Source organism: Megascapheus bottae, chromosome 10 (genome assembly GCF_031878675.1).
Source record: "Megascapheus bottae isolate mThoBot1 chromosome 10, mThoBot2.hap1, whole genome shotgun sequence".
NCBI lineage: Eukaryota > Metazoa > Chordata > Mammalia > Rodentia > Geomyidae > Megascapheus > Megascapheus bottae.
This window is the reverse complement of record NC_143518.1, coordinates 57,605,508-57,622,442: the sequence shown is the minus strand read 5'-3', so window position 1 is coordinate 57,622,442 and position 16,935 is coordinate 57,605,508. Positions and strand designations below refer to the sequence as shown.

At 37.9% G+C, this 16,935-nt stretch overlaps 1 protein-coding gene across 3 annotated transcripts in view; it reads left to right on the top strand.

Moving 5' to 3' along the window:
* The window catches only part of Ppp1r12b (protein phosphatase 1 regulatory subunit 12B), a 195,579-nt gene that overhangs the window by 40,946 nt on the left and 137,698 nt on the right, over positions 1–16,935 (top strand). For all 3 annotated transcript variants that reach the window (XM_090341421.1, XM_090341420.1, XM_090341418.1), the window contains exons 2-6: positions 799–929; positions 9,093–9,211; positions 12,095–12,254; positions 14,080–14,224; positions 16,192–16,266. In XM_090341421.1, the coding sequence (XP_090197547.1) occupies positions 799–929; positions 9,093–9,211; positions 12,095–12,254; positions 14,080–14,224; positions 16,192–16,266 (630 nt within the window). The remainder of the gene's footprint in view (positions 1–798; positions 930–9,092; positions 9,212–12,094; positions 12,255–14,079; positions 14,225–16,191; positions 16,267–16,935) is intronic.

The window sequence follows — 16,935 nt, the reverse complement described above, 5'->3', positions numbered from 1 at the left end:
CTGGGCATTGTCCCTGAGTTCTTCAGCTCAAGGCTAGTGCTATACTACTTTGAGCCACAGTACCACTCCTATAACTTCTTACTGAAGAAATTGTGTGTGATTGATTCTATGTGATGTGTTATTTAAAATTCATTAGCAAGGGTGTGGGGCTGGGTTGGGAAAGATGAGGGGTGAACAATGGAAGGAGTAACTAAATAACCAAAATGCATTGTGCTTATTAACTGGTGATTTCATTGAAACCTCCTTGTACAACTACTTAAGGATAAAAAAAGTTGAAAAATAAAATTTAGGGCTGGAAATGTGGCTTAGTGGTAGATAAGCACTTCATGCATCTACCATACATGAAGCCCTGAGTTCCATTTCTTAGTACCACATAAACAGAAAAAGCCAGATGTGGCGCCATGGCTCTTGTGGTAGTCCTGAGCAAAAGAAGCTTAAGAACAGTGCTCAGGCACTGGAAAAAAAATTAAAAATATAGATAATATTTACAAGCAAATTTGTTATCACATTTCTAATGTGTTCATGTTTTTATAGCATAATGATTAAAAACGTGTTTATACCACATTAGATATAACTTTCACAATTAATCCTATTAATATTTTAGTACTATAAATAATGGTTCTACAGTACATCTGAGTTTAGAGTCACCCTGTAAACATTACTATGAAAGAAAAGGCAAACATCTCATTAGAACTGCTGGGTATCGTCACTGTCTGGAGCAATGTCTGGCACATAGTAGAATTCAGTACATCTCTGAATTCTACATGAATGAATGAATAAATGGATTTTTCTTTTCAGGCTTGTATTGATGAAAATTTGGACATGGTGAGGTTTCTGGTGGAAAACAGAGCCAATGTAAACCAGCAGGACAATGAGGGTTGGACACCTCTTCATGCAGCTGCCTCCTGTGGATATCTCAACATAGCAGAGTAAGTGACCTTCTGTATGGATTTAGTAGGAATCACCTTCATTTCTCCTCTGGTTGTAAGAACTTGAATTTCATAAGGAGTTATAATTTCTATTACAAATTACAAAAGTGGGAATTTTTTTTTTCCTGTTTGGCCAGTCCTGGGGTTTGAACTCATGGTCTGCGCACTGTCCCAGAGCTGCTTTTGCTCAGGGCTAGTACTCTCCCACTTGAGCCACAGCACCACTTCCAACCTTTTCTGTTTATGTGGTACTAAGGAGTCAAATACTCTACCACTAAGCCATATTCCTAGCCCCAAGAAAATGATTAGTTTTAAGGAATAACTGACACCATGTTATAAAGTTGCCAAATCAATTATTTTAGTCAAAACTTTTCATTTGCTTCTATTTTCATATAATTTATATTTGCTGGGATGGGTGAGTCACCAGACTGCTGGTGCATTATCTAGGTTAGTTCTAAAGAGTTATGACAGTATACCTAAGTAGTCAGGCCAAGATATATCTATCTCTCCCTCTCTCCCTCTCTCCCTCTCTCCCTCTCTCCCTCTCTCCCTCTCTCCCTCTCTCCCTCTCTCTCTCTCTCTCTCTCTCTCTCTCTCTCTCTCTCTCTCTCTCAATATATATATATATATATATATATATATATATATATATATAATTTCTGGGGCTTGAATTCAGGGCCTGAGCACTGTCCTTGTGCTTTCCTCAGGGCTAGCACTCTACCACTCTGGCTTTTCTATGTATGTGGTACTGAGGAATCAAACCTGGGTCTTCATTCATGCACTCTACCATTAGGCCAGTCTTCTGGTCCAAGATACTTCTTTTTTTTTTTTTTTTCCTGATCTGTTTTTGTAAACTTGTTTTTTCAGCAATCAGTGCTTAGTACATTTGGGACCAAGGTAAGGTTGGGCTTGACATGTGTTGAATGGGTCCGATTAATAAAATATCTTTATAGCTTCTAACCTCTATGGCAGTAGATTGCCTTCTTCTGAACAGAAGAATCATGACTGCTTGTCTGAGACATAAAAGGTACTGTGTATCAATGTATGTTTTATGAAGGAATAATCAGGGAGGTTGCTTTTAAATAGGAATAGGACTAGTAGTTGTACTGTTTTTAGAATGGAGCTTTTCGTATATTTTAGAGCAAGGTAAATTTAGATTGACAAGGTAAATTTCCTAAATGAAATGATGATATTCTATCATTCTTTGAAAATCAGATTGGTTGTTTTAAGCCCCTTTCAATAATATGATTAGAGGGCCATAACATATCTCTATTCAGCAAAAAGCAGGCAAAATTTTGTTAGTGGCCATGTAGAGGTCTCTGAATCTAATTTGCCAAGGTTTCATGAGGGAGATCCTGAATTGCTGAGTTTAGTTTACTCCTTTGGGCCAGTTATGCTCAGCAGAAAAGCTTAACATAGGGAGAATCGGGGTCTGCAAAACCTCAGGTAACAGTATTAGTGTTTGACTGGCTGCTGGTTCAAAAGAAAGAATACTTTTATATTGATTCCAAAGCCAAGGTAATTGAATAGTGAATTATGTTCTAAATTAGTAAGTCAGTCTCCTGTTCATTTCCTAGGCTCCCCACTTTCAGTCTCATAGGAAAGGCTCTGGTTCTCAGCCTTACTAATGCCAATGCTTTAATGCCCAAGAGTTAACTAAATGTTTGTCAGAGTAGTCTAGGACGTTTACCCCTCATTATTGGTCTTGGTCTACTTATTTACATGGCATATTTGTTATATTTGGGCTAGCAGTGATTGACTTTTTATTTCCAAGTATTTTACTTACTTATTTGTTCTACTTCTCTAAGGAGAAGTCACACTTAGACTGAGGATATATTTGTGTTATCATCCTTTGTGAAGCTGAATATGGAGAATTATTGTAATGCTCTTTTTTTTTACCGTGGTTTCTCCTAAAAATAAGTTAAATAAGCAATGTTTTGCTTATCCAAATGTTACTTGAAATGAAGTAAATCTATAAGCTACTGTTTCCTCATATTAATAATTAGAAATTGTCTATATGAATTAACTATAAATGAGATGATCTAGATCAGAATCCATTGCAGAAGTAAAGTGTTGTAGGATAGCTTGTTTCAGTTTATCTTTCATTATGTGTAATATTATTATTATACATGTTTTTATTTTACTATAATTATTTGTAATGTGTAGCATTCCTTTTTATACAAAGGAAAATAACATGATTTTTTAAAAACCACATTCAGAAAAAAACCACATTCAGTTTTTTTTCAGGAACAGTAAAAAATGTTTTAAATAAGATTAGCTCTTGGTGATCTTGTTATTTCTCCTTTTTTTTTTTTTAAGCCAGTCCTAGCGCTTGAACTCAGGGCCTGGGTACTGTCCTTGGGCTTTCTCAAGACTTGGGCTCTTACTACTTGAACCACAGCACCCATTGTGGTTTTTTTCTGTTTGTGGTACCAAGGAATTGAACCCAGGGCTTTGTACATGCTGGGTAAGCACTCACTGGCCCTTATCTCTTTTTTTTTTTTTTTGTATTTCTTTGTTTTTGAGACAGGGCCTTGTTGTTTAGCCTAAGCAGGCTTTAAATGCAGAATTCTTCTGCTCTAGCCTTCTGAGTGCTCCTGGAGTATTACAAATGTATGCTACCTTGTCTGGCTTCAATTTTGTGTCTTAAAGACCTTATTCTTTATACTTATTTCCATATTTCTCTCCTCCCCCCCCCAAAAAAAAATCCCTGGGTTCTCAGGGCCTGGTACTTGCCAGGCTGGTATTCTACCACTTGAGCCATGTCCCCAGCCCAGCTTTTTGCTGGTTATTTTGAATATAAAGTCTTAGAAGCCTTTTTTTTTTTGCCAAGGCAGGCTTTGAACCCAGATACTGTGTCTCAGCCTCCTGTACAGCTAGAATTATAACCATGAGCCATAATATACCATCATTTTTAAGCTCATTAGGAAATCTAACTTTCAGAGTGGTCAAAATGAATAAGAAATACATTGGCTTTTCAAAAAGAATCCAAGTACTTCATGTTCCATGAAGATCCTTTTAATCTCATATTTGTACTCAGTATGGTACATCAAATAAAGAGAGGCTTAGAAGTTATTTTTTCCTGTTCTGAGTGTAGGCTTAACATTAATTATCTGGGAGGATCCTACATTTTTATTGTAAATAGTGTTTAACTTAGCAGTAGCAGCTTGACCTAAAAGTAATTTGTCTTTATACTTTATTCGCATTTTTCTTAACACATTTCATTTTCTTTATTTCTCCCTTAAAATAGTAGCGAAAAGACTATTCATCAGCTATCAGTAAGGATAGGAAGCTTTATTTTTGAAGGGCATGTATTTTGACCCAGTGGCTTTTTCTGCACCTTTTTTTTTGTGTGTGGGGAGGGTGGATCATAGGGCTTGAACTCTGCCTGCGTACTGTCCCTGTGCTCTTCAGCTCAAGGCTACTGCCCTACTCTTAGCCAAGTCCCACTTCCCATTTTCTAGAGGTTAATTGGGGATAAGAGTCTCAGGTCCTTTTGTGCCCAGGCTGGCTTTGAACCTTGGTCCTCAGATCTCAGCCTCCTGAGTAGCTAGGATTATAGGCATGAGCTACCATGCCCGGCTTTTTTCTGCACTTTTGGACCAGCTGTAAGGGTTCTTTTATGTACTTCATGCACTGGTATTTATTTCTGCCAAGGAAAAGTATAAAACTAAGTCGACACCATGGCTCATACTTGTAATCACAGCTACTTAGAAGGCTGAGATCTGGAGATCATGGTTCAAAGCCAGTTTTGCAGGAAAGTCCATGAGACTCTTACTTCAAATTAAGCACACACACACAAAAGAAGTGGATTTGTGGCTCAAGTTCCCAGGCCCAGAGTTCAAACCCCAGGACCAGCAAAAAAAAAAAAAAAAGGGTATAAAAGTCAGGAGATATTTCCTCTTATAACAGCAAAATGTAAAACAAATATACATGCAAAGATGCTCAAATAAAAAGCTTCTTTTTTCAAACTAGAAAAAAGGTAGACCCAGATTACATTCTCAAAAGTCTTGATTATAGACTAAAAACACATCAGAAAAGGGAAAGCAGGGTCATTTGACTTGTATCCAGTCCTATAACGGAATAGATGATGCTAGAGCAAAGGTAGTCAAGAGATTTTGCATTTTGTTTAACTGAAATGTTATTTATGGTGTGACAAGTGAAAAGAGAAAATGTCAGAAGCCCCAGTGATGATAACAGTGAAGAAGATATGGTTATCCTCAAGTAGCTTTCAGGGATAGACTGGCTATATTAGGTACAGTTTTGTCACTCAGAGGTCCAGAATTATTTTGGGGGAGGTAAGGTGCGAGGGTAACATTAAAGGAGGAAAAGAAATTTCCATTGATGAGAACATGCACAGGTTCTTGATGGCAAAATCAGTCTTGAATGACATGAAAGGGAGAAGCAAAGAGAGTCGTCCAGGAGGAGGACACTTGATTCCCTAAAGAGGAGAGCTGAGTAAGAACAGGGTATGTTTGGAAATAGTAAATGGTTTCATTTGGTGAGAGTGTAAAATTCATTCCAATATTTATTGTGTGTTTACTATGTATATTATTTGTGTTTTGAATTTTTAGGGTGGGGGAGGTGTGGTTGAATGTAACAAAACAAAACAGAGAAAGGAACTATTGAATACAGGCAAATAAAGGTGTTTTTGATGGGCAGAGTAGTGGTACTTGACAGAGATAAGATTACAGATAGAGGGAATTTTCTTTGGAATTTTAAACTTCCTATCATTCTAAGTCTAGGAGGGAAGGAAGGAGACAGTTGAAAATTAGATGAATTGTGAATGCTTTTGAGATTTCTGTGTGTGGAATCCACCTATATATTAATATTTACTGAAGGTGTAGTATATCAATCATTAGCAAAGAAAACAATTGTTTTTCATCTAATTTTAATTGATACTTTCTTCTCTGACAACTCTGAATGCTGTTGACATGTTAATTTTTTATTATCTCCTGTAATATCTAAAATGCTCTTTTTTGGATATAGTAGTGATAAGTAAATGTTTATTGCACTGTTAAATGATATGTATTACTTTCTTGAATGAACTGAAGTTGAATTTGTGTTTCTCCCCCACCCCCCCAATACTGGGGTTTAAACTCAGGGCCTCCTGCCTACAAGGCTGGCTTGATACTACTGAGCTCCACTTGTAGCCTTGCTTTTCATTAGTTACTTTTAGGATAGGGTCTGTCTTCCCAACTGTGCCTGAGGTGCAACTTGCCTACTTTTAAGTGTCCCATTGTTGCGGAGACTGTTAATTTATTTTTTCCCTTCCCCTTCCCCTTCCCCCCTTCCCCCCTTCTCCCTTTCTCCCCTTCCCCCCTTCCCCCCCTTCCCCTTCCCCTTCCCCTTCCCCTTTCCCTCCCTTCCCTTCCCTTCCCTTCTTTGCCAGTCCTGGGGCTTGATCTCAGGACCTGTCCTTGGACACTTTTACTCAAGGCTAGTGCTCTGCCACTTGAGCTATAGTGCCACTTCTGGCTTTTTCTGTGTATGTGGTACTGAGGAATCAAACCCAGGGCTTCATGCATGCTAGGCAACCACTCTACCATTAGGCTACACTCCCAGCCCATTGGGACTATTGATTTCTTAATGCAAGGGAGTAACAGTGCTTACATTACCTACTTCATAATAGTGCCATTTTTATTAAACACATTTTAAAAATAAGAAAAAATCCACGTAATGTATTTAGATTGTTACCACTTTTTTCAGGATTAAGTATTCTATGTGGATTTAAAATCCATCTATATAGTGTTTTAATGTTCTATCTCAGTAATTTATTTTCCTTTAAAGATGAATTGCAGAGTTTTCTAGAGGTATTGCCTAGTTTTAAGTTACAACTTTATTTTCTCACCTGTAACACTGATAAACTTGACATTGGAAAAGTTTTCTTGAGAATGATTTATTTGGTTAATGTCTGGAGGCTGCCTTTCATACCTAATATTGCAAGTACGGAAAGTCGTTTTGGAAAGATTATTAGAGTTCAGGATGATGATGGTGTGTGTGTGTGTGTGTGTGTGTGTGTGTGTATGAGTGCCAGTCTTGAGGCTTGAACTAAAGGTCTGGGTGCTGCCCTGACTTCTACCACTTGAGCCACTGTTATACTTGTCTTTTTTAGTGGTTAATTGGATATTAGGGTCTCACAAACTTTCCTCTGTGGGCTGGCTTTGAACTGTGATCCTCAGATCTCAGCCTCCTCAGTAGCTAGGATTGCAGCCATGAGCACTGGCTCCTGGCTCATAGTGAGTAATTTTTTAAGTGCTGCATCCTTCCCTATGGTATTTGTCTCTTGTTATCTGCTAGAAGTGAGAAGCAGGTAGGACTATGAGTATAAAAGAAATTCTAGGAAAGAACTAGAAATCATCATGCAAGTGAAATGAGCCAGACTGAGAAAGACAGATATCAAATGTTCTCATAGGCAGACTCTGGACCTTAAAAAAAGAACAGGCATATAAAATGGGAATAGCAGTGTGAGGAAGGGGGAACAGACATCTTTGGGAGTGGGAAGACGAAAGGAGAGAGTAAAGACAGGGTAAATATGATCAAATAAGTACATGTGTATTTCATATACATGTATGAAAATGGAATAATGTAGCCAGTTGAAAGTTTTTTTAAAAAGCTGAATATGATATCTCAAACCTGTAGTTACCTAAGAAATTGAGATTAGAGGTTTAAGGTAGGACTAGCTCAAGCGCAAAATAAAAAAAAAAAAAGACTTCATTTAGACTAGTGATTGAGCATGGTGGTGATGCACTGTCATTCCAGCAATTTAGGGGAGCATCAAGAGAAGAATCACAATCTTGGCCTAAGGCCTAAGACAAGGGAGATACTATAAAAAAGAAGTAATAAGGCAGGACTGGGAATGTAGCTTAGGGGTAGAATGCTTTCCCAGCATGCACAAAGCCCTGGGTTTGATTCCTTGGTACTACATACACAGAGAAGTGGTGGTATGGCTCAAGTGGTAAAACCCTAGCCTTGAGAAAGCTCAAGGAACTCAAAGCCCTGAGTTCAAGCCCAAGGACTGGCAAAAAAAGAAAAAGAAGAATAAGAAGGCAAAGCTGGGCTTAAGTTTTAATCTTATTTACTTGGGACCCTGAGATCTGAGGATCACTATTTGAAGCCTGGGTTTGAAGCTAGCCCAGGCAGGAAAGCCTGAGGCTCTTACCTCCAATTAATTACAAAAACAAAACAAAAAAGCCTGGAAGTAGAGGCGTGGCTCAAGTGATATAGCTCTAGCCTTGAGAAAAAAGCTCAGGGACAGCACCCAAGCCTTGAGTTTAAATCCTATGACTGGCACCAAAAATATTAAATTTTAAAAAATAACCAAATGCAAAAAGGGCTAGTGAAGTGGATCAAGTGGTTGAGTACCTGTCTAGTAAGCATGTGGTCCTAAGTTCAAACTCTATTTCTGCACCTCTCTGCAAAATTGTTTAAACTGGGAGGGGATAGGGAATGAGAAAGTACACTAGAAGGTACATTATATGCATGTGTGGAAATATCATAGTGAAACTTCTTTTTTTTTTTTTTTTTGCCAGTTTTGGGCTTAAGCTCAGGGCCTGAGCACTGTCCTTGGATTTTTCTCAAGGCTAGAACTCTACCACTTGAGCCTCAGCACCACTTCTGGCTTTTTCTAAGTATGTGGTACCAAGAAATCAAATCCGGGTCTTCGTGCATGCTGGGCAAGCACTCTACCACTAGGCCAAACTCCCAGCCAGTGAAACTTCTTTTGTAATAAATATATTCTTATAAAAATAAAGGTAGGGCCGGGAGCATAGCCTAGTGGTAGAGTGCTTGCATGAAGTCCTGGGTTCAATTCATATACTCAGAAAAAGCCAGAAGTAGCACTGTGGCTCAAGTGGCAGAGCACTAGCCTTGAGCAAAAAGTGTCCAAGGACACTGCTCAGGCCCTGAGTTCAAGTCCCAGGACTGGCAAGAGAAAAGAAAAAATGGTAAATAAAGGAAATCCTGGTATTGATATTGATCTTGTCAGGAGGTGGAAAAGCCTCTAGTACTAGCTAAGATTGGGAAAATAGTAATAAAGCACCTTGTCTGGATCATATATAAATCCCTAAAACTTGCCTTGATACGTATTGAACTCCTGATACATGAGGAGAAATTGATAATAGACCAACAATGATAATATTGATTATGGATCTTATTGTACAGGTATTTCATTAACCATGGAGCCAGTGTGGGGATTGTAAATAGTGAAGGTGAAGTCCCCTCTGATCTTGCAGAAGAGCCAGCCATGAAAGATCTTCTTCTGGAGCAAGTAAAGAAGCAAGGTAACCTACAGAATTGGATGGGCAAGGAAAGGCTCTCATACTATCCCTTACAGAATAGAATATATTTGTTGTATAGAGCTTTTGATGATCATGGGGCAAGAGATGATTAGATTTTTACAGCTTTAGTCTGAGTAACTCACATAAGAATAGGCCAAGGGGTTGGGGATTTAGCTCAGCAGAAGAGCCCTTGCCTGGCAAGTGGAAGGCCCTGAGTTCGATCCTCAGCTCAGGAAAAAAAAAAGAATAGGCCAAATGCCAAAGAATGGTCAGTTATTCCTTGTTTTTGCTATCTGAGGTTGTTTAATCATCATATTGTTAGGAGTGTCCTAAGGAGAAATGAAAATACTTCTTATTATGTTGTAAAAATTATATTAGATCTGCCAAACCCTATGGAAATCTAAAGAAAGGATAGGGTGTAGAGTGGCCAAGTTCATTTTTTTTTTAATTTTGCATCTTTTTTCTTGATGCAAAGAGAACTAAAGGTAGTGATTAAGAAATGTATTTTAACAACCGAAGTGACCTTTATCCATACTAACCATGACAAATATTTTGTAGTTTGTTAAGATGAGAGCTCTAATTTAGAAAAATACACTTTTAAATGCTTATTTTTTTGTGGTTTTAGATGAAATAATAAGAATTACTAGGATGGAATTTTTCCCAATTGGGGAATTTTTCCCTCATTGTTCTTTTAATTAAAAAACATTAAATAAGCAGGGCGTGGCTAAATAAGCAGGGCGTGGCATCTCACACCTGTAATCCTAGCTATTCAGGAGACTAAGATCTGAGGATCAAGGTTCAAAGCCAGCCAGGGCAATACCACCATGAGACTTTTATCTCTAGTTAATCCCTAGAAAACGGGAAGTGGGGCTGTGGCTCATGGGTAGGGTAATAGCCTTAAGCTAAAGAGCTCAGTGACAGCATCCAGGCAAGAGTGCAAGCCTGATGACAAAACAAAACAAAAGGAAACAAAAAAAACATTAAGTAACTGCAAACAATGAATAGGGAATATTGCCAAATCATTACAAAACACTGGATGTGATTTCCAAAATAGTATTTTACTAAGCAGTCTTAATCACAATTTGTAGGTTGTACCAAAAGATGTAGCTCCAGTGACCTTTGTTGATACAATCTTTTAGATCAGGCCAAATCTTTGTCCATTTATTTATATATTATTCAGAGCTGTGGGTGTGGGGGTAATATAGCTGCAACATCTGTCACCCACCAATTGCCACGGTTGATTTGGTTGATCTGATTGGTTAGGTTGGTATCCCAACGTAAGCTGTGTGTTCAGCTGAAAGTGTCCTTCCCTGATAGAAGAGAACCAATTTTTCAGTTAAGGGTATGATGGTAGCTGTGTTTCAATACTACAACTCCCAGATAAGCTTTTAAAGTCCAAAGCTACATTTTTTATATAACAACAGATTCAGAAAATTCTGATAAACCAATAACCAGCAAACTTTGAGGTACTTAATATTTGGCCCTTTATAGATGGCATATTAACCTGCCTTAACTGAAGATGCTCTTGACAGATAGCTGCTGCTCCTCCTGCCCCATATAAGTATGAGTCAACAGTGCCTGGCTGCAAATAACTATTTTAAAAGAAAATAGTTCTTAAGGATATTTTTTGTTTGAAAAATCTACCTTTTCTGCTCTGCTAACTCTTCTGCTACAGACCATTCTCTATTAGAGTAGCATTTCATATAGCATTTACCTCCACTGTACTCTTAACTCTCTTTAGTATGTGGAGAGTTATATTTTAAATGTTTCCTCTTTACCCTATCCATCTTCTTAGATCATACAGATAAAACAGGGAGTTCACTGATTTTCACTGAAGCTGAAAGGGAGAAGACCAGGCATAATGATGACTGCTAATTATGGGCTGTGAGTATGGCCTAGTGGTAGAGTGCTTGCCTAGCATGCATGAAGCCTTAGGTTCAATTCCTTGGTACCACATAAACAGTTAAAGCTGGAAGTGGTGCTGTGGCTCAAGTGGTAGAGCTCTAGCCTTGAGAAAGCTCAAGAACAGTGCCCAGGACCTGGATTCAAGCCCCAGAATTGGCCAAGGGGAAAAAAAAACCCACTAGTGAGTGTAAACCCTTTGAATGGATGTATTGGTATATTTTATATAATGAAGAATATAATATGGTAAACTCCTCTTCACTGCATTAGCTATTAGAAATGTTGGCTTAGGAGACTAAATCGTTTTCCCCCCAGTTTCTCACATGTTGTTTTTTTTAAGTCTGTTTTCTTTAAAAAGCATTAACTATAGATCACCTGTTTATCTCTAAGTTATTGTAGATAGCATTGGGTAAGTATTTACCTATGTGGAAACAAGCTTTAGAGATAGTGCATTGTTTTTAAGTATGTTATACCTAAAAACAGTACAATGATCAGTAAAGAAAAGCAGACAGACCCAGAATATCAGTTTTCGTGCAGCTCTGTTATTAATATGTTTTATAGTCTAAAGGCACTTAATTTTTCTGTATTTTTTCTTTTCTGATAAATGGATATAGTAATAGCCATTATATTTACCTTAGAAGATTGTTGGAAACTATTATCATATAATATCTGAGAGCAACTTGAAGTTTATGGCTTTGTACAAATATTATAAAGTACATATAATGAATCTTCTGGTTTTTACTTTCTATTGAAAATAATGAACAGAACATGGTTAAATGTGTTTCTCTTAATGAATTCTTATTCCATAATATTTAGCCTGGTGATTTAAAACCTGTAAGATGAGTGTCTGCTTTTCTAAATGTATGAATACTCAACTTGATGACTAGAAATACTCTTTGTGGTAAAATTTTGATATTTAAAATATCCTATTAAACATAAGCAAAGGTTTAGTAATGCTGACTGTCTGCTCTCTGGCTTCTATAGGAGTTGATCTAGAGCAATCAAGAAAGGAAGAAGAGCAACAGATGTTGCAGGATGCCCGCCAGTGGCTCAACAGTGGGAAAATAGAGGATGTGAGGCAGGCTCGCTCAGGGGCCACAGCCCTGCATGTGGCTGCTGCGAAGGGCTACTCTGAAGTTCTCAGGTATGGTCCTGATTTTCCTCACATTTTTACTGGTATTTGTTTGTGGGTGGTCTCCCCTGCTTCTTACCATCACTGTAGCTTTTTTTTTTCTGATAGTATGATAGGAAAGACTTTTTAAGATATTTTCTCACTATGAATTTGTCTTTAATGTTCTGTAGTCGCCTCTTGTGGCCTGTTATACAGAACAGATCTGTGTTCATTTTGAGCCTTTTTAATTTTTGAAATGATAATTTTATAGCCTTCTATTGTCCAAAGGAGTTATCAGCCAACCAATAAATTTATAAGTACAATGTATCTTGAATGATGTCACTTTCATCATTCTCCTCCATTTCTTCCAGTCTAATCCCTCCCCTCAGTTTATGTAGTTTTATGGCATGTGCATTGAATATTATAATTGCATATTCCTTTCCTCTATTCCCCTCTCCTTAACCTCCATCCCATACCTTTCAAGTGCCAGTTTCCTGATATTCATTTTATTTGAATGTGAGTTCACTTTTCTAAAGAATCACATCTTTTGAATTCACCCCTGCAAATATTATACTTTGATTAATATATATGTGAACACTTGCATAAATTCCATATATGTTTACCTTTATATTTATAAATTAGTTCTGGCTTCTACATATGAGAGAAAACACATGTCCTTTGTTTCTCTTGGCATGATTTATTTTTCTAGGTCCATTCATTTTTTTGCAAATGATGTTAAGGTTATTTTTCCAAATGGACAAATGAAATTTCATTATGTATATATACCACATTTTCTTGATCTACTTGTCCATTGAGGGACATCTGGGCTATGTCCATACCTTGCCTATGTGAATAGTGCAGTAGTAAATGTGATTGTACCATATCCTGATTTATAATCTTTTATATAAGTGCCTAACAGTGATAATTTTAGTCCTTTTAATTATTTCTTTGGACTCATTTGATCAACTGTATTGATCTTGAGTGTGCAGTGTCTAGCTAGAGTAGGACAGTACTACTTTGCCTATTTCCTTTTCACTTACACATATGAATGCCTTATATACCTCTTAGTGCTTAATGTTGACAGGCTTCCTCCAGTATAGGGTTTGCTAGTGGTACTATATGTTCAGTTGTTACTGGACTCCTTAGTGTTGCATAGTTAACCCCTGATAAGGGCTTTCTAGTAAGTATGGGAATTTCTAGTATATTGGTACTCCATTTCTGCCTGACTATGACATTATACTCTGCTCAGTTCTTGAAAGATGTCTTTTGGGCCCATGGTAATGGGCTTTAGCCAGCCAAGTGCAGTGTACAGCTTCCAGAGTTGCATCTTTCTTCTTGCATAACATGGCTACAAATTCAATTATAGCTTTATAGTTAGCAAGATATTTTACTTTTACTAGCAGATACTTTACAAAGTTCAAAGTATGGGGTTCTACAATAAATATGTAATGTTCCAGAAAAACCCACATCAAAGGTAGCTGATAAAGCACTCTAAAGAAATTCACTCATATATACATGAATTCTTCCCTATGCTGGAAAATAAAAATCATATACTGTAATGGAGATGAGTGATTTGGCTAATTGAATTAGAATTATCTCAGGTATACACACTCTGTGTATGCTGTAGCATGAACATATATAGGAAATATTTCCATTTGTGACTTTGTGGAAAATAAAGATAACTTATTTTTTGGTTTTGAAAGTAGTGTGAAACCAGAGCTATATGCCATTGAAGGCTGATACCAGTAGCCCTGGTGAGTTACAACCCATATCTGAAATAACAATTGTATAATAGTATATTTGATAGAAAACTATAAATTCAAGGAACTAAATGTGTTCTTTGGGATTTTCTTCTCAGACTTTTAATTCAGGCTGGGTATGAACTCAATGTTCAGGATCATGATGGCTGGACTCCTCTCCATGCTGCTGCACACTGGGGAGTAAAGGAAGCCTGCTCCATCCTGGCAGAAGCACTCTGTGACATGGATATCCGGAATAAACTGGTTAGTATGCCTGAGCTTGTAAGAGGGCAGTGAGATAGGTGACTGCTCCAGGAAATTACCCATCCCTGGTAGCTGTGGTATTACCCTCGCCTCCCTGTCTTCACCCCTATTATCAATACAGAGGTATGTTTGCTATGCAGCTCCATTACTTAGTCAATGGAGTCTATTTATGTTGAAGTCTCTAAAGCTAAGAGGAAATAAAAAGATAGTTGTACTTGGTAAAAAATGAGAAGCCTCGCTGGGAACCTGTGGTTCACACCTATAATTCTAACAACTCAGGAGGCTGGTTTTTGGGAATTGCACTTCAAAACCAGCCCAGGCAAGAAAGTCTTCATTAGACTCTTATCTTCAATTAACCAACAAAAAGCTGTTAATAAAGCTTTGACTCAAGTGGTAGAGCACTACCCTTGAACAAAATAGCTCAGAGACAGCTTCCAGGCTCCGAGTTTAACCCCCACACGTGCAGGTGTGTGTGTGTACATGTGTACATGCTTGTGTGTGTGAGCAAGCAAGTGAGTGAGATAGAGAAAGAGAGATCTAAAGTTACTGTCTATGATAAAATAAGAAAAGGTTTACCTGTTTTTAATTCAAAATCTTTTTTGACATATGAGTCCTATTCATATTGAGTCATTCAGAAATGTTTTGACAACAAATATACTTCAGTTTGGCTAAAAACAATATTATTCAGCCTTACATCAAGTAACTTAGAAACTCTGGGAGGCTTATCCCATTCTATATCTCTTGATTTCCTAGGAATCTGGACACATGTCTTTTAATTAGTGGAAGCTGTCTGCCTTACATCTCTCCTGAACTCTTGTTCTCATACTGTGGGCCAGGGCCATAATTGTGCTGATGTTTCTTAAATACCTCTCTATTGTCCTTTTCAGATGATTTCTGTTAACTAATCTTTAATGCACATGTGTCCTACACCTTTCTCTGAGGTTTTAAAGACTATTTTAAAAGAAGTGCAAGTAGGAATCTCTCTCCCTCTCCCTCTCCCTCTCCCTCTCCCTCTGTCTCTCTGTGTGTGTGTGTGTGTGTGTGTGTGTGTCTCTTTCTGGAACTTACTCAGTCCTGGGGCTTGAACTCAGGGCCTGAGTACTGTCCTTGGGCTTTCCACAGGCTAGTGCTCTACCACTTGAGCCACAGCACCACTTCAGGTCTTTTCTATGTGCTGTACCAAGGAATCAAAACCGGACCTTCGTACATGCTAGGCAAACACTCTTACCACTAGGCCAAATTCCTGAAATTTTTCTCATTTGCCCAAAGGCAGTATACATTAGGAATGGCATGATTTCCTTGCTGCTGTTTTACAAAATACAAAACTCTACATTTAAAGGATTTGTTGCTTCTTGTAGTATTTTCTCTGTGTTAGATGAAAGAATCATAATGGATGGCAACTAATTAGAGAAGTAGATCCAGGTTGTCCATCTCTAATCTGAAAATCTGAATCCCAAGTGTTCCAAAATCCCAAACTTTCTGAGCACTGACATGATGCCCAAGTAGAAAATTCCAAACCAGGAAAGCACAAAATTCTTCTATCGTACAGAAATAATCTTTGGCTATATGAATGAGATCTATATGAAACATTAATATATTTGTGTTTACCCTTGGGGGCTATCCTTCAAATATCTTATTATGTATATGCAAATATTCAAAGATCAAAAAATTCTGAAAAGACTTTAGGTTCTAGTATTTCAGATAAGGAATAGTCAGCTTGTATCATTGGAATCAAAGGCAGAAAGTGAATACTGAGTAATTCCAGATAAAGTCATATGACTGCTGGGGGTGTGGAGGAGGGAAATGGGGACCAAGACATGAGAGAGGGTATCAATGTATGTGAAGTAATGCACCTTCCATCTGGAGAATGTAATGTAACCCTTCTATTAATTACAATAAAAATTATATGGAAAAAAAGTCATATGACTGCTACTTCTGTTTTCTTATCTATCCTTTTTCTCTGCCAGGGCCAGACACCTTTTGATGTGGCTGATGAAGGTCTTGTGGAACACTTGGAGATGCTCCAGAAGAAGCAGAATGTGGTGAGTCTCAAATGGATGCTTTTAAAGCTTTCCTAACAGTTTTTTGTTGTTGTTGTTTTGTTGTTTTTGGTCTACACTAAGAATCTCAATCACTTGCTTTAGTTAGGACTTCTAAGAGCTGAACTAGACATATCTGCATTCCAAAGATTATTTGTTCCCATCAGAAACTATCAACAGTCAGAAGATTATATTCCAAAAACCATTTTTGTTAAACATTGCTCATTGTAAGATAGCCCTCAATTAGCTAAAAGTTAAAAATAACAGAAACCTAATAAGTACCCTTATACTCTAGAATATGGGGCCAGTGTGGCCTAGTGGTACAGTGCCTGCCTAGCATGGACAAAGCCCTGGGTTTGATTCCTTGGTACCACACACACAGAAAAAGCCAGAAGTGGCTCTGTGGCTCAAGTAGTAGAGTGCTAGCCTTGAGAAAGCCCTCAGATAGCACCTAGGCCCTGAGTTCAAACTCCAGGATTGGCCAAAAAAAAAGAAAAAAAAAGATCAGGAGTTTGGCCTAATGGTAGAGTGCTTGTTTAACATGCACAAAGCCCTGGGTTCGGTCTCTTGGTACCACATACACAGAAAAAGTCAGAAGTGGTGATGTGGATCAAGTGGTAGAGTGCTAGCCTTGAACGGAAGAGCTAAGGAACAGCACCCAGGCCCAGAATT